Source organism: Nerophis lumbriciformis, linkage group LG21 (genome assembly GCF_033978685.3).
Source record: "Nerophis lumbriciformis linkage group LG21, RoL_Nlum_v2.1, whole genome shotgun sequence".
Classification (NCBI taxonomy): Eukaryota; Metazoa; Chordata; class Actinopteri; order Syngnathiformes; family Syngnathidae; genus Nerophis; species Nerophis lumbriciformis.
The window spans coordinates 19,457,818-19,481,644 of NC_084568.2; the positions used below are offsets into that span (position 1 = coordinate 19,457,818).

General features: G+C 40.1%; 1 protein-coding gene across 3 annotated transcripts; it reads right to left on the bottom strand.

The window, feature by feature from the left end:
* Positions 1-318: 318 nt before the first annotated feature.
* Positions 319-23,827, bottom strand: LOC133621003 (histone-lysine N-methyltransferase SETDB1-B-like). 3 transcript variants are annotated; one of them, XM_061982760.1, is made up of 8 exons: positions 23,729-23,827; positions 12,719-12,821; positions 12,317-12,586; positions 9,735-9,902; positions 9,277-9,478; positions 7,853-7,926; positions 1,951-2,141; positions 319-1,850 (listed from the first exon to the last, which is right to left on the bottom strand). In XM_061982760.1, the coding sequence occupies exons 2-8, from the start codon at positions 12,792-12,794 to the stop codon at positions 1,746-1,748; spliced, it is 1,086 nt and encodes a 361-aa protein (XP_061838744.1). In that variant the 5' UTR covers positions 12,795-12,821; positions 23,729-23,827; the 3' UTR covers positions 319-1,745. The 3 variants fall into 3 exon arrangements, with proteins under 3 accessions (XP_061838744.1, XP_061838743.1, XP_061838745.1); XM_061982759.1 differs by having other exon boundaries at positions 23,513-23,809; XM_061982761.2 differs by lacking the exon at positions 23,729-23,827 and adding an exon at positions 22,574-22,628.

Here is a 23,827-nt window from a genome sequence, read left to right on the forward strand (position 1 = left end):
TAACTTTATTGAAGACTAGTTAACAAAAACAGCGGTAGGCGAAGAGTGAGGGACGCAATGGTTGTACTTTGCTACATGGTCTTTTTTTGAAATGCAACCGTGTTTCTCACCTTTCAGCAAAGTGCTGGTGGCACTTGCAACTCTTTTTGGCCCCATGGGGGCTTATATTGCGGTCAAATGTGTCGTTTGTTAGCAAAAGAATTACAGAGTCAATCAGGGATGATGTCATAGTGGGGCGACGGCTAAAAGAGAGAACGACTTTCAGGTGGGAAGTGAAGAGGAGGCCAACAGACATGTTTTGTAAAGACAGGTCACAAATAAAGCTGGAGTCAAGCAATTTATTATTAACATGGCAAGAATAAGTCAACGCGAAGCACTTTGATTACGGCACTCGATTCCACCAAATGTTAGGCAAACAAACTAGTTTGTTATGTGGCTGTTTGTCCGTATGATAACCGAGATGATAAACGAAAACCGGAGCAAACTTTTGGCGACATTTTTTTGTTGAAAACCGGATCCTATGAAAAGTGGAAAATATAACAACCACGATAAGCTGTGACACATAACTGACAGAGCAAAAGTGTATTGTCCTGATACAACGTTCCACTTAACATTCTTAAATATCAGTTCATTCCATATTAACGGTTTCGCTTTGAACCACTATCATTTGAAAAAAAGTCTGTAGGCATTAGACGACAGGATGAAACAAGGACTAATTATAATACACCAAAGTAGAATGTCATAAAATCCTGAATTCCACCATTATTTCCCAGAAAAACCTGCCTCTAAAGAACAGAACTTCAGAGGATATCGCTTCTGTTAAGATAGTTGGATTTCATCATTTTAACAAATCGGACCAGGAACCCGTGTTCTATGGAGGGTCAAATGGGACACAATGAAATAAATACATCTCTAAATCATTACTTAAATGTGTTATTGATGAATAACAATTAGAATTGACTCAGAACATGTAGTTAAATTTGAGGAATTTAATGAAGTCGTTGGAGTTACTTCTGCACTTTCAGACCAGTATTACTCTGCTCTGCTCTTCTGGGCGACAGGTTACAAAAATGAGGGGAAATGTCGGGTAACCGATCAGGTTAGGTTATACCCATTGACTTTGACAGATAAAATACATTGCTGGTTGAATAAAAGTATCTTCAAGTCAAAATCTGCCAGGTTGTGAATAATTTGTACATATGTATGCATGATGCCATTTCCTCAAATGGTAATCTTGGTTGGCTCCGTTTGATGTAAAGTAACGGATGTTTGCCTGTATAAAATACAGCTGCTTGACAGAATATATACACATTTTTTAGTAATAGTTGCATGTACAATAGAGCAGAGTTTTAGCTAAACGATAGAAAGACACCCATTAATTGGCCTCGTGAGAAGTGTGGAAGGCTGGAGGCTACTACTTGAAACTCATTTTCTACAGCATTTTCTGAGATTCGCTGTTGATTCTCTCACCGTAGAGATTACAAATCATCCATCCATTTTCTACTGCTGGTCCCTCTCTGGGTCGCGGAGGGCTTGAAACAAATTGCCTTTTAACATAAGATAGTTGAGCAGGTTTGAAAAGTGTCTTCCTTTGGATTTTATCATGTTGCTGAAAGTCTCTCGGAAGTCTTCTGGCACCTACCAGGGGGCTTTTGAAAAGTGACAATCTATCATTTGTACAATTACTGAAGAGAAAAGTAGCAATATAAAAGTATGGATAAAAAGGTATTGTCCAGAGCAGTCATTCAGTCTTCACCGGCGTCTGCTTCTCTTCTCCTCAGTTCCAAAAATCTTGGCATATGTTCTAGCCGTATGGAGCCACGGTGAATCCACTCTTTGTGCTGATCAAACTAAGGCAATGACAGAAGAACAAGAGGTCATCTAAACAACTTAGGGGAAAAAAACAGTACAGATAGCAGAAAACAATGTCAGTATAAAGGCAGAACTAACCTTAAACAACACCTGTATCAAGCTGGAGTCCACCAGCTCCACCTTGCACTTGTGATACTCGTCATTAAACTCCACAGAGGCAGTCTGGCCAGGCTTGTACTGGGTTAGATGAGGGTAAGGCCAATCCCTTAAGTATTGAGCCATAAAACTTCTGTGAGCTTCGTCCTGGATGTCCTCTACAGGTTCTGGTACTGATGGGGGATAGAAATGGTGTATTTAAGTATGCATGTGTCACACTGGGTCCAACACAAGTTTGCAAGAATGCCAATAAAATCAAGTTTTGCTTTTAAAACTTGTGGTGTGAATGAACAAAGAAGGCAGTAACTTCTTATCTTCAAATTGAGCAGTAACGTTATCAAATAATTTAAATAATTTGTTAAGTGACGACAGAGGAGACAGAGTCTGAGGTCACAAACGTGGACATGTTCATCACTGGAGCCGAAGTTGCCGAGGTAATCAAAAAACTGCCCAGTGGCAAGGCCCCAGGAGAGGATGAGTGAGATTCGCCTCGAATACTTCAAAGCGCTGGATGTTGTGGGACCGTCGTGGCTGACACGTCTCTTCAACACAGCGTGGAGGTCTGAGGCGGTACCTCTGGATTGGGGTGGTGGTCCCTCTTCTTGAAAAGGGCGACCACCACCCCAGAGGGTGTGTTTCACTTATTGAGGGATCACACTTCTTAGGCTATGTCTACACTAAGCCGGATAATCCCTTAAACAAATAATTATTTAGCCTAAGCCCCGCTTCAGCCACACTAAACTATCGTTTAAGGTTCCCCTCCTTGGACAATTTTTTACACGGGTAAGTGCGCCGTGTATTTCTTGAATCTCCGGCTCTTAGCTTTGTATGGACTTAATGATCTTTAACAAACTGAGTTCGGAGAGGAAGTGACGTCAGAAAGAACGCGCCACAGCCAGCTTCATAATAAAGCGGTTTCGTAACTCGGAGCTAAGCATTGGAAATATGGAGGCGAGTCAACCAGACATGGCCGTGTTTCTCATTCTTCTACATGTACAGACGCTTGTGGAAATCACACATGAATGCCTTAAGTGAAAGCGATTGCAGCTATTTGGGATACAATACTTCTCAGACGGCAAGAGAACTTTCGAATGTCGAGGTCAGCTGTGATTCCACTTAGCAAAAAACTTTGTCCATTTGTCGAAGGAGAGTCAACAAGAATGCGAGCTCCCATGGATGTGATAAAAAAGGTAGCGTGTGCTTTATATTACCTGGCCGTCGAGGGAAGACTACGGAAAACAGCGAATGCTTTTGGACTGGCAAAGCAGACTGCATCAGTTATTGTCCGCCATGTATTTTGCGGACTCAACGTCTAGGTTCAGAGTATATAAAGTCACCAAAACAAATGGACAATGAAGGTGAACGCAAAAGAGTGAGGAGTGTCCTGACCAGATTTCTAGATCCCTAGTTTGATTGATGTAAAATGTTCTTTATCACATTGTTTACGTGTCCAATAAAGATTTGATTAATTTATGATGGCTCAGGTGTGATTCACTACAATAGGGCCCCAGAGCACACTGGATTTCAGTTAATTGAAATACCACAACACCGGTGCGCATTTTCTGCGCATGCCTATTAGGTTGCGTTGTGCCGGCGGACGGAGGTAGAGGGGGTCTTAAACGGTGGCATTGTTTTGTGTGGACACGGATAAGGTTAGGTGGGTTTTACCCCGGTTAACCTTATCCGGCTTAGTGTAAACGGGGCCTCAGCCTCCCGGGTAAAGTCTATTCCAGGGTGCTGGAGAGGAGAGTCCAGCTGTAAGTCAAGCCTCGGATTCAGGAGAAACAATGTGGGTTTCGTCCTGGTCGTGGAACACATGACCAGATTTATACCCTCGCGAGGGTGCTGGAGTGGGCATGGGAGTTTACTCAACCAGTCCACATGTGTTTTGTGGATTTGGAAAATGCCTTCAATCATGTCCCTTGCGGTGTCCTGTGGGGGGGTTCCAGTTTGGTGGCCATAGGATCGCATCCCTGCTTTTTGCATATTATGTGGTCCTGCTGGCTTCATCGGGCTGGGACCTTCAGCGTTCACTGGGGCGGTTTGCTGCCGAGTGTGAACCTGCTGGGATGAGGATAGGCACCTCCAAATCTGAGGCCATGGTTCTCAGTCGGAAAAGGGTGGACTGCACACCTCTGGCCGGGAGTGAAGTTTTGCCTCAAGTGGAGGAGTTCAAGTATCTCGGGGTCTTGTTCACAAGTGAGGGAAGAACAGAACGTGAAATTGACAGACGGATTGGTGCGGCGTCTGCAGTAATGTAGTCACTGCACCAGTCTGTTGCGGTGAAGAAGGAGCTAAGCCAGAAGGCGAAGCTCCCAATTTACATGTCAGTCTATGTTCCCACCCTCACCTATGGTCATGAGTTTTGGGTAATGACCGAAAGGACAAAGTCTGGAGTACAAGTGCCAGAAATTAGTTTCCTCCGCAGTATGTCTGGGATCACCCTCAGAAATAGGGTGAGGAGCTCGGTCATCCGAGAGAGACCTTAGAGTAGAGCCGCTGCTCAATCACATAGAGAGGAGCTATCTGAGATGGCTCGGGCATCTACTACGAAGGCCTCCTGGACGCCTCTCTGGTGAGGTGTTTCAGGCATGTCCCGCCAGGAGGAGACCTCAGGGCAAACCTAGAACACGTTGGAGGGACTATGTCTCACAGGTGGCCTGGGAATGCCTCGGTATCCCCCCTTTAGAACTAGAGGAGATGGCCGGGGACAGGGAAAACTGGGAATCTCTGCTTAGACTGCTGCCCCCGCGACCCGGACTCGAATGAGTGGCGGACAATACATGGATGCATGGACTACATGGACTACTCAGTGGCCTAGTGGTTAGAGTGTCTGCCCTGAGATCGGTAGGTTGTGAGTTCAAACCCCGGCCGAGTCATACCAAAGACTATAAAAATGGGACCCATTACCTCCCTGCTTGGCACTCAGCATCAAGGGTTGGAATTGGGGGTTAAATCACCAAAATGATTCCCGGGCGCGGCCACCGCTGCTGCCCACTGCTCCCCTCACCTCCCAGGGGGTGATCAAGGGTGATGGGTCAAATGCAGAGAATAATCTCGCCACACCTAGTGTGTGTGTGACAATCATTGGTACTTTTAACTTTAACTTTTTTTCCACTGGCGAAAAACGAGATAACAAATAGGGGTGTAACGAATACGTGTATATATCTTTCTCTATATATACATTGAGCTGTTGGATACCGTGAAACCATACCGTTGCAACACTAACTAGTTGCACTCTGTGACTGGTCTAAGCCAGGGAGAAAGAGAGGTTGGTGGACACATCCACGTTTGAGGCCTCAGAAAACATGACACCGTGTACAGCGATTATAACCACTAAAACAACAAGTTAAGCAAAGAAAAGTGACAATTTGCACAATAATCTGTTTTTTTAATATATGTACTGTCATTTTAGTTCCAATCAAATTTAGCTGTATTTGTAGACCACTTTAAAAATAACCACACTTGACCAAAGTGCTTTCCAGAATAATGAATCAAAAGACAATGAATAAAACAGAAACTTAAAGACAATAAAAAAAACTGCTAAAAAACACCTAAAATAAAACAGAGATAGAAACGTGGATAAAAATAAAAAATAAAACTGATATCAATAAGCTAAAACCAAATAAAATACACAGTATGCAAGAATTATATTAACAATTTAAAAAGTGCCAATGGCCAAAAAAGAGACTTAAATAGTTGACTAAATTTATGTTGTGTAATTTAGTCAACTAAAACTATATCAATTTAGATGACCAAAGCTCACACGCTCTTTCGCTACGCTTTCAATGGGATTCTTGTGCAGAAAACTCTTGTTAGCCCACCATGAGCCCAAAGTAGGAATGTAGCGCTATGAATATGCCTTACCACGGTTAAAATTATAACGGTATTTTGAAATAAGATCAAAATGTTAAATAACTTGTAACAAAGTTTTATTTACCAAAAACAAAAACATTTTTGCAGAAGAAACATTATTGTAGATAATAACTAAAGAACACTTAGTAAGTAGATACCCAATATTCATATGAAGGCAACACTAGCCTTATTGAAAAAGTAATGTGGCAGAAACATAAAATTACCGGTAAAAACAAAAATGAAAATTGTGCAAAATGACACCGCATGGTGAAGTTGGTAGAGTGGCTGTGCCAGCAATCGGAGTGTTGCTGGTTACTGGGGTTCAATCCCCACCTTCTACCATCCTAGTCACGTCCGTTGTGTCCTTGGGCAAGACACTTCACCCCTTGCTCCTGATGGCTGCTGGTTAGCGCCTTGCATGGCAGCTCCCGCCATCAGTGTGTGAATGTGTGTGTGAATGGGTGAATGTGGTAATACTGTCAAAGCGCTTTGAGTACCTTGAAGGTAGAAAAGCACTATACAAGTATAACCCATTTATCATTTATTATTTATTTACTGCACTTTTTGTGCATGTAGATAATACTTTCCTTCACATTCATTGCTCATATGAGATCTAGTCTTACACATAACTATTACAGAAAGAGCACTTTCAATGTTTGCTGTACGTTAAGTAATCAATTAAAATAAACAATACAGATTTAAGGGAATAAGCGGTAGAAAATGGATGGATGGATGGATTTAAGAACAATTCTACCATATGTAAACAAACTATATATACCTCAAATGAACCACAGAGAGTCTGTTCACTCCTTCATGACAAAAAAGTAACTTAAGATTAGAATGTAAAAATATCATATTTAATTTTTCCGGGGTTCACACTGCCCACCTTGGTGAAAGTCTCTTCCTATGGTTTTGAGACTCCAACATTAAAGTGAGTGTCGCTTCTAATACTACAAACAGGAAAATGTGTGGAAGAGAATTGCAAGCAGGTCCCAACTGCGCGTATCGAAACAAATATTGTGGATGACTGACAAAAGTCTCACTTTGTTCATGTAATTCCACTGTCAAATACCGTAAACGAGCTCAGGTGCTGAGAGCGATGCACAGAGTGAGACCGCTTTTATGCAGTTTGAAAGCCAGAAACAAAGACGTAGCAATTTATCGATGACGGCAAAGTTATTGAGTTCCTTTGCAATTATCGTTCGATTCATTGACCTACTGAATATCAGCCCAGACCTGGAATTGTATTACATTTTTTTCAATGTCTCTGGACATCAAATGTAATGCTTTTTAATGCAATTTAAGGTTTTAATTCTGCTAGATCCATTTAATGACTTAATGCTTTTTAAAGACCCACGGAAACCCTGTGCAAGCTTCAAGGCCTCCCTCTCCTGGATACAGTTGGTGGCCTCAGGCTCAATTAAGCTGCTTTTGAAACAAGGGCCAATGAAACAAGCAATGTGTCATTTCTCCTGCATTTTGTGCAGATGTGCTGATTAATCTTAAGTATTTCTCCCCAGTAAACTTTACAAATCCAAAATCTGTACAGACTTCAGATTTGTCCGCTTACTTACTGTTAATCGTTACATTCCTAGTCCGAGGCGACAGCAACTGGACATGTCTCACATGCAATGCAAGGGTGTACTGTACTCCTACTTCCAATGGGTGTCATTTAACTGAATTAAACAACAAACTAAATGCTACTTGGCCCCTGCTGCTTTTATCGGAGTACAGCACTCCATTTTGCCCCATTATCATTAACACACATTGACCAAATTAGGTTTATCCTCGCTTGTCTCTTTGGTTGGAACATTAGAGGATGCCTGCTGATACGGTTTACTTCATTTTGTTTTGCATGAGAATAATGACATCATATACACAAACATTTGACTGATGTTATTATTTTTAAATTTAACCCAAGGTAGTTTGAATTTACATGCAAGAGAAAATACAATTTTTTAATAAACACACAACAGTTTAATAAATTCAGGGGTTTAAAATACTCAAGAATAAAAATCCTCAAACTTACATGGTCTGCACACGAGGTGAAATAATGTTAGGCCAACATAGATGGGCTTGTGGTTGTCCAGGAACACCAAAAACCTGCAAATTGAATCAAACGTTGGAAATTTCATATGTTTGACTTTAAAACATTTTTTTCATCTCTCACCGCCCAACTTTATTGAGATATCTATGGCTGCAGCTATAGATTATTTTAGTAAATCACTAATCTTTTTATTAGTTTGTCCGATTATAAGAGTAATAAGATAAAACACATTTTATAGCCTCAATGCGTATTTTAGGGAAAACAGTTTAAAACAACTTGCTTCTTTCTACTCCTTCTCGGACATGTAAAGAAAAGAAAAAAGTTAAAATATGTAAAATATTGAAACTGTGTACATGTTCGAAATAAACTTCAACCAGTCAAAGCAAAGATGAATCTAATGAATCGATTGATTGTTGCAACCATAGGGACAACTGTTTACCTGAATGAACAGGGACTACAGTGGAACCTGCTTAAGTCAGTCTCGCCAATGTCAACAACCCGTCTGTCAGGTTCCAGTCCACCATGTTCTTCTTAATGATAAAACGCATCTACTTTAATCAGACCGATGTCAACCCTTTTTGCTGACATACAATTTAAGACGTAAAAGGGGTCATTCCAGTAAAAAAATTAAAATAAAATGTCGGTCTGTTTTTCGACGTGCATTGTAGTACTGTTAACATCTTCATTATCACTAAGCAGAGTGCAACGACAACTATTTGTCACACAGCATGAAAATGTGCACACAGAACTTCCTGTTGACTTAAAATAATAGCATAGTGTATTAACTCTGATTATTTTTTAGTTTTTTTGCTTAAGTTGTTAAAAAACCTGTGTGCATGTACAAAAGCCTAATTGTAAATGACCCCAACAGCTGGTTTAGGCAAGAGAAAAAAAATCATGTTCGGATAGGAAGAATAAATATCTGTAAAAACTGTTGTAGGTTTACAAATAAAACATAAACCACTCTAGATTGCGGGCTCTCTACGCGCACATAAATTCTTCCATTTGGTATTCTAGAATGTGGCAGTGGATACATATTGGCCACTTCAAACACCTACCAGGTCAAAGACAATCTGAACCTGTTACCGTCGAGATGTGTGTCCTTCCTGAAGAGTAGAGTCTTTAGACAAAATAACCCAATATCCATGTTTCACACTACAACCAATCAACTACAACAACCAATCAGAAAAGTTCACAATGCACGCCTTTAGAGTGCCAAAGGTGAGAAGCACCGCTCGGGGAGAGAGTGGTCTTTTTGCACACTGATTTTGGCACTGTTTTAGTACCATAAAATGCCACTTATGAGGCGCATTGACAAACAGGTTACACTGTAAAATTATTTGCAGATCTTTTCTGACATAAAGCCACCCTTTAATCTATAATTAGCAATAAACTTTTCAGCACACCTGAGACGGTTCTTTCTGCAGGGGAGCTCTGCCAGGATACCAGCTCTGAACAGAGTTGTGTCATCTTGACACTTGACCACAACACGAGCGCCAACATACAACTGCTCCAGTTTTGGCATGGTTTCAAAAGCAATATGGTGGCCCGAGACCAGACTCTTTCCTTTTTCTTCGAAAATGACTTTGTACTTCAATCGTCCGTCTTCTGAAAAAGACAAAAATAATTATTTTAAATACAAGAAATACATATTTTATATACAATTATTATAATTTTTTTAATGAAATTTTTACCGTTTCCAAATATTTTTAAGACAAACTAAAAAATAAACCTTCTTTACATACAAATTTGAGTGTAACAAAATATCAAGTTGTTCCTGACTTGACAAAACCTTATTCAATACCAATGTCTCTAAAGATATGATTAATGTTTAAAGATTAAAAAATGTGTTCTTTGTTCCTACCCTTTATAACAACCTCCACAATCTGACCTCGATGCCATCTCAAGTTCTTCTTTTTGGCTAGCACAACCATGTCCGCCTTGATCTCTTCTTCGGGAAGTTCAGGACGAGTCTTAAGGGTTTCTTGAGGAGTGTAGGCAAACACCGATGAATCAATTATAGGGGTATGCTCTGAAAAATAGACAGGGGATGGGACGTGGCAGGCACAGAATGTGAATATCTGATCGATATAAGACGACGTTGGAACAATAAAGTACCGGTACAGTATATACAAGGGTTTCCAAACATTAACAATGAGGGTCTTTCTACATGAAAACAAATTCAAGTAATACATTGTATGAATGGATATATAAAATATTGCCTATTATCTATGCAGTATGACCATAATTAGTTTAAAAAAAAACATCTCGAATAGTAGAGGTGGGGGAAATATGGTAATCAACATTTTTAGATGCATCGCAATTCGGACATGAACGAATATAAAATCGATTAGTTATTGTCAATCGATTTATTTATTGTAACTAAAGTAATGCAAAAAGTTCTAAAATTCGGCTGACTGCAGCGAGCCACCTCAGCGAGAGATCTGACCAGCTTTTTTAAATTTAGGGCACTTATAGTCCAGTTTTACACAGATTTCCATTTATTTAGTAAATGTGAGCATTTATTTAACTGTTCCTAATTGCAAATGCACTATTTTTTAAGTTGCAAGTGATAAATGTTTGATTAGTGAAACGAAAAGAAATGTAAAACTGCATCAATAATCGATGCTTCAATAATCGATTTTTAATCGGATTGTAAGGTGCCCAAAGATTCCCACCTCTATCAAGTATCATAAAAAAATTTTCCTCTGTGCTTTATTTTGAAAAACGTGCATTTGAGTCGCCTGTCCGCATTAGCTCTGCAGCTGGCCGCGCACCTGATCGACCCTGCAACGGAGTTGGCACTCTGCAAAAGTAAGCTGAGAAAGTTCAAGAGAAAGGTATTTCCCGTTGATTAAGGCATTTCTTGTTCAAGCCTGTAAACACGACCCCAACTTTATAATTACTTCCGGCAGTAACGTCTGAATTTACGCCATGAGCGTCTTTGAACCTTTGTATGAACATCTGCAAGTTCTCGCCGTGCGTGTGTGGGTGGGTTTTCTCCGAGTACTACGGCTTCCTTCCACATTCCAAAAATATGCATGTTGGGTTCACTGGAGACTCTAAATTGTCCATATGTATTAATCGGAGTGTGAATGATTGTTTGTCTGTATATGTGCCCTGCTAATTTTTGTTAGGCTGTCAATGAGCTGGTCCACAGTACATTTGCATTACGCTAGCGGCATAAGAGCCAATCTTCATCCTATTGCTTTTTTCAGTTTATAACAAACTGTACTGTTTATGTAACATGACTCCTTCATACTCCATACTTTTCATTCATCCACATTCTTTGTTTTGGTGGGAGAAAAAGGACTCAGCAAGACCGCCAGCTTTATTGACAGGGAGCCTCGCAACTCTATATTAAGAAGTTCCACAAGGTAGCAGCCGATCTCACGCAAGGAGGATCGGTATGGGCAGCATTAAACCCTGATCGGAAACATCCCTAAAATTAATCATTTGACAACACTGGTGTATGTAACGAGATGGCACAAAATTACAGACTTTACATGTATGTTCTTGTCTCACATTAAGATAATGAATGATAGGCAAAATTCCAGTTCCCTTTAACACGCCAACAGTGGCCCACTTAACCCAACGGCGCTAGCCTAACCAGTGGCCACAACAACAACAAATCACTGCCTCATTATGTACCAATGATGAGGTTGCATTCACAAACATCGGAATTATGAGCATCAATATAAAAGTAGCTTTTTGCACGTTCTCTACATTCTGTATTTATGCAATATTTATGACCGTTTGTTGTGGATTTTATAACTTAAGTGAATGTTAGTTATAATTTAATTTGTATAATTTAAGTATTTCAATTACTAGTCTGTTCAACTAAAATGTCAAAATTGCATAAGAATAAAAAGTATAGTTCCCCCCCCCGTTTTTTTAATACAAAAATGTACATGTTTTCTATTGTTTTAGGGACCAGTTAAGGCACCATTTAAGTACAGTACTGTTTTGGTAGTAATGTCAATTAAAATATAAACAATATCCATCCCTAACGAAATGCTTGATGCGCTCATTTGCAGCACAATTTATTTGCTGCTATAAACTTCTTTCAGTGTTTCTACTTAGTGGATCGAATCTTTATAAAAGAAATACAGTTTTAAAAAAATTCTTGAAGGGTGCAGTGGAAGGGGACACGGTTACAAATAACTACCATATTTTTCGGAGTATAAGTCGCATCTGCCGAAAATGCATAATAAAGAAGGAAATATATAAGTCGCACTGGAGCCCGGCCAAACTATGAAAAAAACTGCGATTTATAGTCCGAAAAATACGGTATTCGAAAAAAGTGTTGCTTAGCATTTAATGCTAGCTGAAAATATTATGAGAATAATAAATAAAACAAACATTTTAAAAGTAACAATCAATAAATTGAGTGTTGACTGATAGAATTAGTGAAAGTAGTGGTTAGACAGAAAATGAAGGGCTTACCAAGACTGTTGGCTTTAGCTTTTGGAGTCTTTGAAGACGAATAATCAGAATCACTCGAGTCTTCTTGTCGGTCGTGAAGACCAGAATTAGAGCTGCTCAGCGATTCATCTTCACTGTAGAACTGTGGCGGCGTCGGTGGTCGAAGGGCGCTGATCTTATATTCAGGAAGCCTGAACAAAGAAACCTCTACCCTTTTTGATAAGCCGTATTTCAGATGTGCCCTGTCGTAAGGAAATCCACTGGTGGAAGGACCTGACTCAGGCATATTTTCTGGGAAAAAAACAACAAAAAAACAGGGTTGCATGTATACAAATTGCCTGTTGCTAAACTACTACTAAGACTATTTTAGGTCAACTCACAATTACAATCCTATTGTTTTCGGCCAATATTATACACACTTACCAATTGCCATCATTTTTCTCTTTGCCCTGGGCTCTTGGAATTGTGACATCATCTCCAACTGATCCTCCATCTTCATGGCCTCTCAAACACCGCCAAACCACAGCTAGCAAACACACAATTGAATCCGTCAGTATACAATTATTTGCTGATGATGTGATTTCATGAAGGCAAAATACTTTTAGCAGGTACAGTCTTACGATTTGCATATGTGTGCAAGTGTAAACCCTTTTTACGAAAGCAGAAACTACAATCTTTGCAAACAAATTATCCGTCAAACGCAAACAATCACATCAGGCTAATCTGACAAAAGAAGTACAAGAAACATGTATAACAAATAAAAAAATATATGCCATATTTCTGATACATTCTTGTGGCGGCCCTTAATGTACTAAAAGGGGACATATTGTGATTTTTTTTCTACACCTAAAACACTCCCTTGTGGTCTACATAAAATGTAATTGTGGTTTTTGATCAAAATTTTGCAAAAATTACGTTTTATAGACCCATCCATTTTCTACCGCTTGTCCCTTTTGGGGTCGCGGGGGGTGCTGGAGCCTATCTCAGCTGCATTCGGGGTACACCCTGGACAAGTCGCCACCTCATCACAGGGCCAACACAGATAGACAGACAACATTCACACTCACATTCACACACTAGGGCCAATTTAGTGTTGCCAATCACTTTCTGACAGTCTCTTCAGAAGTCTGTCTTTTGTATGTGCCTCCACTTTGTCTGCTCACCATCAGCCATGTTGTAGTTTTTAACGCTTCCATATGGAGTTTACTGACATATAACCTAAACTACCCGCTACTTTGTATTAGAAATGGCAACAGCTGAGGATGCATGTGCATCTGTACCAATGGGTAAAACAAGTCTTCTTCAAAAGAGCACCTGGAAGTTCCACAGCACTACTGGCAAAATATTCTTTGGACAAATTAAACCAAAATTGAGCTGTTTGGAAGGAACACACAACACTAAGGGTGGAGGAAAAAAGGAACAGCACACCAATATCAAAACCTCATTCCAACTGTGAAATATGGTGGAGGTGGCATCATGTTGTTGACTTTGATGAACAGCAGAAGACATTTTATCACCAATGTATGCAGAAATCAAAGTAATCCCAATATATGTATACACACACACACACACACATATATATATATATAGATATATATACATACACACACCAGGGTTTCCCCTTAATGTAATTGAAAGTGGCGTGCTGTCACAGCATTTTCATTACCGCCACACCTTGAAAATAAGGGGTTTATTTTTTTACTTGAAAAAAAATTAAATATCATACATATTGTAGCCCCCTAGAAGAAACCACACAAAGTCCGACGCAATTTTTAACTTGTATTACCAATCTTATGATAACAAACGGCACAATTCCAACAGGTTTTACCTCCTGTGCAAACACTTTGGTGTCCATGAGTCTGTGCTTCACCAGACACACAACAACACTTCTTCATTCTCCGCCAATCACCTTTCAGGCACGGATGGTGTGTTTGCAAACATGGGAAAAACTGACATCAAATTCAAACCACACGAATATAAAACATTAACACCAGCTGTTCATTACAGTATGAATTTATATATATGGACTATTATTTGCGCACTATTGACAAGTGATGTACTGAAAACTCGGCCGCAAAAAAAAGACGTTGATTACCGAAAACTGCGCTGCCGAAACCGGAGGTAAACAAAACGCACGCCATTGTCTGGAGCGCTGTCAGCATGTATGCGATGTGAGCATAATTTTAATATATTCCAGATATACCCGTGGACAGCCACCTACAAAATATGCATATATTAGGAGGACAGTGGCGGCTTTTAAGGAGAGAAAGTCCAACTGGAACAACAGCGCGAAGCAAGTGTGAAGTCATGCTTGCAGCAGCTCGACTCCTTCGTCGAAGAACATCTAGGGACAGAAGCAGTCTCTAAACACGAGTATAACACCTGAAAAAGATGCTAGATTGGCTGCTAATTGTTTTTAATTAAAAAAAACCTCACTCATAAGCAGCAACAATTCAAAATATGGCAAAACTATAAACAAATATATCAACACTAATTAATAATAGATTTGTTTTTAAATGTATTTATAATTTTTTTTGTCTTTTTAAAAGAAAATCATATAATAGCAAATTACTCGATGACGTCATAGTGACAACGCCCACAACCGCGCCCCCCACCGCCACGGGTATCTTGGTAGTCTAGGGGAAACCCTGCATAGTATTAATTTTGTTGTAGTCTTGTGCCCACATATTCCCCCTGTCTTCTTTTCCCCCCTTCTTTCTACCTCCTCCTCTGCTGCCCCGATCCGGCAGTGCCAAACACTAAATATATACAAATATTTAATTAAATCAAACACAAATAGGGCAACAAGAGACGTATATCCCATACTTCTCCTTTGTAAAGTAAAGCTGTAGAGCAGATATGGGCATCTACATCAACAATGTGATTTGAGCAACTGGACAGGACATATTTAAACAGATTTAAAAAAAATATATATATATATATTTTTTTTTATAAATAATTTTGTTTAATTTGGGTCGTCCCGCGTGCAATGTTCCCTCTAATTGTTCATGTGTGTGAGCAAACACAAAAACTCCCTGAGCATTCAGTGGAGCACATGTGAACAACACCACACGTGGCAATACCAGCAGCACACCTGTCTCAAACCAATCTTTTATAATAACACTCAAATGAGAGGAGTCATTTTCATGAGATTATTTTGTAATATTAGTGATTTGGCCCACTTGTAATGAAAATAAATCTTGTTTTTCATAAGCTATGGATTAGTATTGTACAATATGTCTGGGTGGGGGTCCTGCTTTGGAAATCATTTGTACCCCTTTCAGAGATCACATTTAGTTCCCCTTAAACATCCTCATGTTGCACAATGAAATGTAAGCATAGGATGAAGTGTGCATTCCTGTAACTTTCTCTAGTAACAGCATTCAATGATTAATATAAATAAATTAACATTAATAATAAATGACAGTAGAATAAGCACACGCATGACTGAGGAGTCATAGTATAACTTTGTGTGGTGTTTGAGTTGTCCGACTTTTTGTGTGGCAATAAACGCACCAGTGGCTTAGTGGTATGCGTGTTGGTGACAGATGACAAGTTGGTTTTGGCCCGGTTTGTACGGCAGAAAATGACTAGTTTTTCGAGATAGAAGTTTTTTACTCATGATTTTGGTGTGGTTATGGCCGAGTATAAACAGTTTTGCTCAATAAAGTGATCGATATAATTCCTGTCCACGTAGCATCTCGATAGACGTTACAATAATTGAACGGTGTTCAATTGAACGGCCGCTTGTTGTCACTGTCACTCAGAGTTGCATTGCAAAATTACACAGAATAAATGTGTTTATTTTGTTTAGAATTCAGATGGGATTTGATTTGGTGCGCGGCATATATTTGCTGTGCGCAGAGGACGCTTGAGCAGTGCGCAATTGAACAGGCGCGCACCTTAGAGGGAACGTTGCCCGTGGGCCGTATTGTGGATGCTGGCGGGCCGTACCTGGCCCACGAGCCGCAGGTTGAGAACAACTGGAGTAGATGATCTGTTGAATTGCATCTGGTCGCCCTAATCAAAACAATCCTATTTATATTTCGGCACCCTCGTACAGGACTTGGCAAGGTGACTGTTGATAACTCGCCTAATAAGGGCGCGGCAGTGAGACGCTCCTGAGACCCCTTCCTCCTTCCCTCAGGAACACCTGGACTTGACTCCATTGGACTAGATCTCGGAGGCTACCATAGCAACTAGCTGTGCTATCGTGATGTCCCTCTGCGGAATACTGAGACGCCGAACTGAGGGACTATCAGGCTTATGTACACACACTCATCCATGGATAGTACTATACAGACACGCACGCACACACACTGGGACAAATAAATTGTGTTTACATTGTTATAATAAGGGAAACATTTTCCAGTTTTCAACAGAACGGATTAATGACGGAAACCGAGGTACCAATGTATCGCGAGAACGTGCACTCTCCAGAAATCCTATGCGGAATTTAGTCTTTTCTGATAAATACTGTAGTACTATTTTCATCCAATCTAGGTATGTGTACAATAACACCGACATGCAACATTCAGTTACAAAAATGCTGCTAAAAGCAGCTTTTTAAGGCAGTGTCTTAAAGTCCCTGGACACAGGAGGACTTTAAGGGCAGAAATCAAGGGATTTAAATCAGACCCAATAGTAGGAATTTATCTAAATATTTAAATTAATATTGGTACACCACCATCCTGTGTTTTTGTCTAATTATAAGTTTAATTGAAAATGTAATCATTCAATGATCTTGAAAATGAAGGGCATTTGTAACCCGTTTTGAGATAATTCTATTATAATTTACATACCAAATAATATATCATGATATATATCGTTATCGCAGGAGGCTGCAATATATAACGCAATATAGATATATCGCCCATCCCTAGGAAAGACTCAAAAAACAGGTTATAAAAGTGACCGTTGAGCAAAATTTACACCAAAACACATCCCATACCTATTATCTTGACCACAGGGAAGTGCTTTAAATGTAGATTAAAATCATCATAGGTCCCCTTAACTTTTACCATTGTCAGGGTTTCCACTACATGTCATTGATCATGGCACACCGCCACAACAAAATAAAAGCCGCCACACCTTAAAAATTTGAGGGTTTTTTCACATCTAAACATTTAAGTAATATATTGAATGAATGTATATAATGTATAGGCTATTATTCAAGCACTATTGGCCATAATTACATCTCAAATATCATAAAAATATTACTTTATGCTTTATTTTGAAAAAGGTGCATATCCAATCCAATCCAATCCACTTTATTTATATAGCACATTTAAACAACAAAATGTTTCCAAAGTGCTGCACAACAATATTAAACACAATTAAAAACAATATAAAATAAATGTGATTAAAAACAATTTCAAAGGGTAAAACCAATTAAAACAGTAAATAGAAAGCAAAAAGCAAAATTTTAAAAACACAGAGGACAACAGAGGACCACACAACTCACATAGTGTTAAAAGCCAGAGAATAAAAGTGGGTCTTAAGACGAGACTTAAAACACTCCACTGTGGGAGCAGTTCGAACATGGAGGGGCAGAGTGTTCCAGAGCTTAGGGCCGACCACAGAGAAGGCCCTGTCTACCCTGGTTTTAAGTCATATAAATCGCTTGTCAGCATAAGCACTCGAGCTGGTCGCACACCTGATCGACCCTGGAACTGAGGCCATGTCTTCACTAAGTCGTTTAACCCCTTAAACAAATAGTTATTTAGCCTAAGCCCCGTTTCAGCCACACTAAACCAGCGTTTAAGGTCCCCCTCCTCGGACAATTTTTTACACGGGTAAGTGCGCCGTGTATTTCTTGAATCTCCGACACTTAGCTTTGTATGGACTCATTGATCGTTTACAAACTGAGTTCGGAGAGGAAGTGACGTCAGAAAGACCGCGCCCACACAGGAAGTGACGTCAGAAAGAACACGCCACAGCCAGCTTCATAATAAAGCGGTTTCGTAACTCGGAGCTAACCACTGGAAATATGAAGGCGAGTCATCAAGACATGTCCGTGTTTCTCATTCTTCTACATGTACAGACGCTTGTGGAAATAACTAAGGCTGAAACGACGCGTCGACGTAGTCGACGTCATCGGTTACGTAAATATGTCGACACCGTTTTTGTGCGTCGACGCGTCGTATATTTACGTCACACTACCGTCATGGCGGAGCGCAAAGCAGACGATGCGAGCAGTGTGAGCGAGGGGAATAAAGCACGCCAAAAGTCGTCAAAAGTATGCAGTATTTCAATAAACGGCCTAATAATGTTGTTGTATGCACACCGTGTCGAGCGGAAATGGCCTATCATAGCAGCACAACGGCTATGAACGAACATTTGGAAAGAAAACACCCGACAACGTTCTTGCCATCACCATCAACTAGTCAATCGTCCGCGTGAGTATACGTTGTCATCATTACACAAAAACATGAATGTGTCATTTGTATCTGCGTTGTAAATTCATAAACTAAAACACTGTTTTGCTCTGAGAGGCGCGTTTGGCGTGCCTGTTCAGTGTTTACAAAGACGCGCTCCTCTTTAACGCTGTGGAGAGGTGGGGCCGGCGAGCGAGCGGCGAGGCGGGGCGCGCCGGGAGCGACGCCGCAATCGTGCCCAGGTGCGCGATCATCCAATCTCCTCTCGCGGAAGAAAAGGGGAGCAGCAGAGAGAAAGGGATGAGAGACTGGAAGGAGCCAGAGTGAAGCTGACGTGGAGCGAGAGAGGAGGAGAGACAGAGACAGAGGACGACGAGCGAGCGAGCGAGGAAGAGGAGCTGAAAAGCGAGGAAAGAAAGAGAAAAGAGTTGGAAGAGAAAATACTTTGTGTAAAATTAAAAGATTGTAAACCTGGCAAAGCCGTCTGGCGTTCAGTCTGTCGGTCCTGAAAGAACCCCACAGCACAAGACGTGTCACAAACGCTAACGTTAATTAGTTGTGCAAATACCTTTTACAACATTAACAGTTACATATACTATGTACAAACGAACAATTAACTTTCACTTTGATCATACTATCATTGTTGTGTTATTAAGCAAAATAAGCAATACTTTTACTTTTGTTGAAATTTTTACACTGTTGTTACAGTATATTTCGTTTTGCACTTTTTTGTATTGGATGTTTATCTTTATTTTTGCACATTTTAGCAAATAAGCAATACTTTTACTTTTGTTGAAATGTTTACACTGTTACCGAATATTTCCGTTTTGCACTTTTTTGTATTGGATGTTTATCTTTATTTTTGCACATTTTAAAGCAAAATAAGCAATACTTTTACTTTTGAAATGCTTATACTATTGCAGAATATTAAGATTTGCACTGGATGTTTACTTTTATATTTGCACATTAAAAAGCAAATAAGCTACTTTTAATTTTCCATCCATCCATTTTCTACCGCTTATTCCCTTTGGGGTTGCGGGGGGCACTGGAGCCTATCTCAGCTACAATCGGGCGGAAGGCGGTGTACACCCTGGACAAGTGACCACCTCATCGCAGGGCCAACACAGATAGACAGACAACATTCACACTCACATTCACACACTAGGGACCATTTAGTGTTGCCAATCAACTTATCCCCAGGTGCATGTCTTTGGAAGTGGGAGGAAGCCGGAGTACCCGGAGGGAACCCACGCAGTCACGGGGAGGACATGCAAACTCCACACAGAAAGATCCCGAGCCCGGGATTGAACCCAAGACTACTCAGGACCTTCGTATTGTGAGGCAGATGCACTAACCCCTCTTCCACCGTGCTGCCCTACTTTTAATTTTGTTAAATGTTAAAAGTTTTAAATGTTTACATTGTTACAGAATATTTTGTCATGTTGTCAATGTTGACTGAGTGGCCATAGTTTTTTTTTTTGTAAATAAAAGTCATGCCTTTTGAAAAAACTGGCTTACATTTATTTTTTCATCTTCATTTTAAATAAAAAAAATAATCGGTAAAAGAAAAAATAATCTATAGATTAATCGAAAAAATAATCTATAGATTAACCGATTAATCGAAAAAAATAATCTATAGATTAATCGATAGAAAAGTAATCGTTAGCTGCAGCCTTAGAAATCACACATGAATACCTAAGAGAAAGCGATTGCAGCTATTTCAGATTCAACACTTCTCAGACGGCAAGACAACTTTCGAATGTCAGCTGTGATTCTACTTAGCAGAAAAACTTCATCCATTTGTCGAAGGAGAGTCAACGAGAATGCGAGCTCCCGCGGATGTGATAAAAAAGGTAGCGTGTGCTTTGTATTGCCTGGCCGTCGAGGAAAGACGACGAAAAACTACGGAAAACAGCGAATGCATTTGGACAGGCAAAGCAGACTGTATCAGTTATTGTCCGCCATGTATGTCACAGACTCAACGTCTAGGTCCAGAGTATATAAAGTCACCAAAAACGAATGGACAATGAAGGTGACGGCAAAAGAGTGAGGAGTGTCCTGACCAGATATCTAGATCCCTAGTTTGATTGATGTAAAACGTTCTTTATCACATTGTTTACGTGTCTAATAAAGATTTGATTAATTTATGATGGCTCAGGTGTGATTCACTACAATAGGGCCCTACAGCACACTGGATTCCAGTTAATTGAAATACCACAACACTGGATATTGTTCAGATAAGTTAAATTTAAGAACTTGCACACAAAGTAACACTGGAGATGACTATGACGTGCGCATTTTCCGCGCATGCGTACTAGGTCGCGTTTCGCCGGCGGATGGAGAGGGGCAGGGGTCTTAAACGGTGGCATTGTTGTGTGTGTACACATATAAGGTTAGGTGTGATTTACTCTGGATAACCTTATCTGGCTTAGTGTAAACGGGGCCTGAGTTAGCATTCAGGAAAAGGTGAGAAAGTTTAAGAGAAAGGTTGATTCATGCATTTCTAATTAAAGCGAAAACTACCCTAATTTTGACGGTACCACCGACAGTAACGTCGAACTTAAGGCAATGTGCGTCTTGGAATGTCCATTTGGTCATCTCTGTGTGGGAGAACCTCCGTGCGTGTGTGGCTTCCTCCTACATTCCAAAAATTGCACGCTAGGTTAATTACAGACTCTAAATTGTAGGTATGAATGTGAGTGTGAATGATTGTTTGTCTTTATATGTGCCCTGCTACTTTTTGATAGCCTGTCAATGAGCTAACCCATTGTATGTTAGCATGAAGCAATACAACCAACCTTCATCCTGAATAATGGTATTGCTTTGTTTCCCCAGTTTATTCCAAACTGTATCATTGATTTAATGTGATGTAATTTCCTTTGTGTGCTTAGTTTTTCAATGACTTCAATGTGGAGAATATAAAAAAACCCCACCATTTTTTCCATCTCTAATTCAAAAGGACTGTTTAGATATTTGGCAAACTAAATTGGAACATTCAAGTACGACACAGTAGTGTAGCCCAGTGTTTTTCAACCTTTTTTGAAGCAAGGCACATTTTTTTCATTTAAAAATACAAAGGCACACCACCAGCAGAAAACATTAAAAAATGAAACTCCACCAGGTCCTCCTCGTGCCTTATTTTGACTTTGTTGGTGTTTTCCTGTGTGTAGTGCTTTAGTTCTTGTCTTGTGCTGTTATTTTGGTGTTTTCCTGTAGCAGTTTCATGTCTTCCTTTGAGCGCTATTCCTTGCACCTGCTTTGTGTTAACAAGCAAGGCTATTGAAGTTGTTGCTATTCTTCTTTGTGTGGACATTGTTGCTTGCCATGTCGTGTACGGATGTACTTTGTGGACGCCGTCTCTGCTCCACACGCTGCAAGTTTTTGCTGTCGTCCAGCATTGTGTTTCTGTTTACTTTGTAGCCAGTTCAGTTTTACTGTCGTTTTACATAGCCATCCCTAACTACAAGTGTTTATTAACAACTGTCTCAGGTACATACTGAGGATTTGGTGGCCCAACAAGATATCAAATGTAGACCTGTGGAGACGCATGAACCAAGAGCAAATTCAAAATGAAATCAAAAGCAGAAAGTGGGGATGGATCGGCCATACACTTAGGAAGGATCCGAGAAACCTAGCAAGACAAGCCCTGGACTATAACCCTCAAGGCAAGAGGAAACCAGTGAGACCAAAACTCAACTGGAGGCGGTCCACTCTTGATGAACTGACCAAGATGGGGATCTCCTAGCAAGAAGCGAAAACCCTCGCACAGAAGAGAGTGAGGTGGAGATCCAGGGTAGACGCCCTATGCTCCCAAGGGGGCCCAAGAGGATTAAAGATAAAGAAGATCCCTATGCTTCATTGCCTTTTCCTTTTGTTCATTTTTGGCTTAAGCGTTACATACCTTTTTACCTGCACGCTGTGGTCTGCATATTGGGATCACAGTAATACAGCCGAGTTCTACACAGCACGGGCACTGAGGAACGGCACAGTATTTGCAGATTATAATTATTGACTTGCAAAAAAATATTTTTCGGACCAATTAGGTGAAGTTGCATAATTTCCCACGGCACACCAGACAATATCGCACGGTACAGTGGTTGAAAAACACTGGTGTAGCCTGTGTTACATTTTACAATGAGCAGCAACAATTGTAGAATAAAGCAAAACGATAAAAGAAAAAATATATAGTATGTTTATACTAATAACACATTTGTTTATATGTAAATATAAGGAAATTATATGCGTCATTGACGATCAAATTAATAATGACATCATAAACATGATGACGTCAAATTGACCGCGTTCTTAGCCACGCCCCACCACCCCATGTGTATTGGCCATCTGGGGGGAAATCCGGTGGTTCACATCTAGCTCAAATAAAAATACAATTGCAAATAATATGGCCAACTACAGCTACAATGTAAAATATTTAAAAAAAAGTAATTTAGAAACATTCGGCGGGTAGGATTAAAATCCAATAAAAAGAACCCCATGGTAATGGGTACAAGCTAAATGCATGCCACGCCAGGACTTGGACAACATGTTCAAACCATGGAAGATAAACTTTACTGTAAATTAATTTTTATACTTAACCAACACGCATATATTAGTTTAGGTGCAAGGACAACGCCAGCTCGCATTAAAATAAATACAGAGCGGAAGCTAACGCTAACGGAGTCTTGAGGTAATCTCCGTCGACGGATGCGAGTGAAAATGGAGGCTTTGGGTTAAAATACATCATTCAACTCTAAACAGAAAGCAACACTCTAATGAAGGAATACACACAGTTCATTTCGCGTACTTAATGAAGTAAACAACACTCGTGTTAATGTCCACTTACCTTACTTAACGCTTCACAATGCAGCAGTCTTAAATAGCGTCGTTAGCTTAGGAGCTAGCAGCACCACTAGCATGTAGCTCTTTTTACCGCTCGAAGGCAAAAGCCTGGCAATACTTCGTCCCAATTTGTATAAATGTTTATATGCCGCAACGATCGGGTCAGATGAAACTTCCCGATCACTTTTGAGCGGTGCTATTGTTGTATTATTTTACGCACCTCGCTAGCAAAGACGTCTATTTTTCTTCTTCTGTTGGTTTACTGGCGGGTTGCAGCCGGAGGCTTGCAAGGTGCACACTGCCACCTACTGTACCGGAG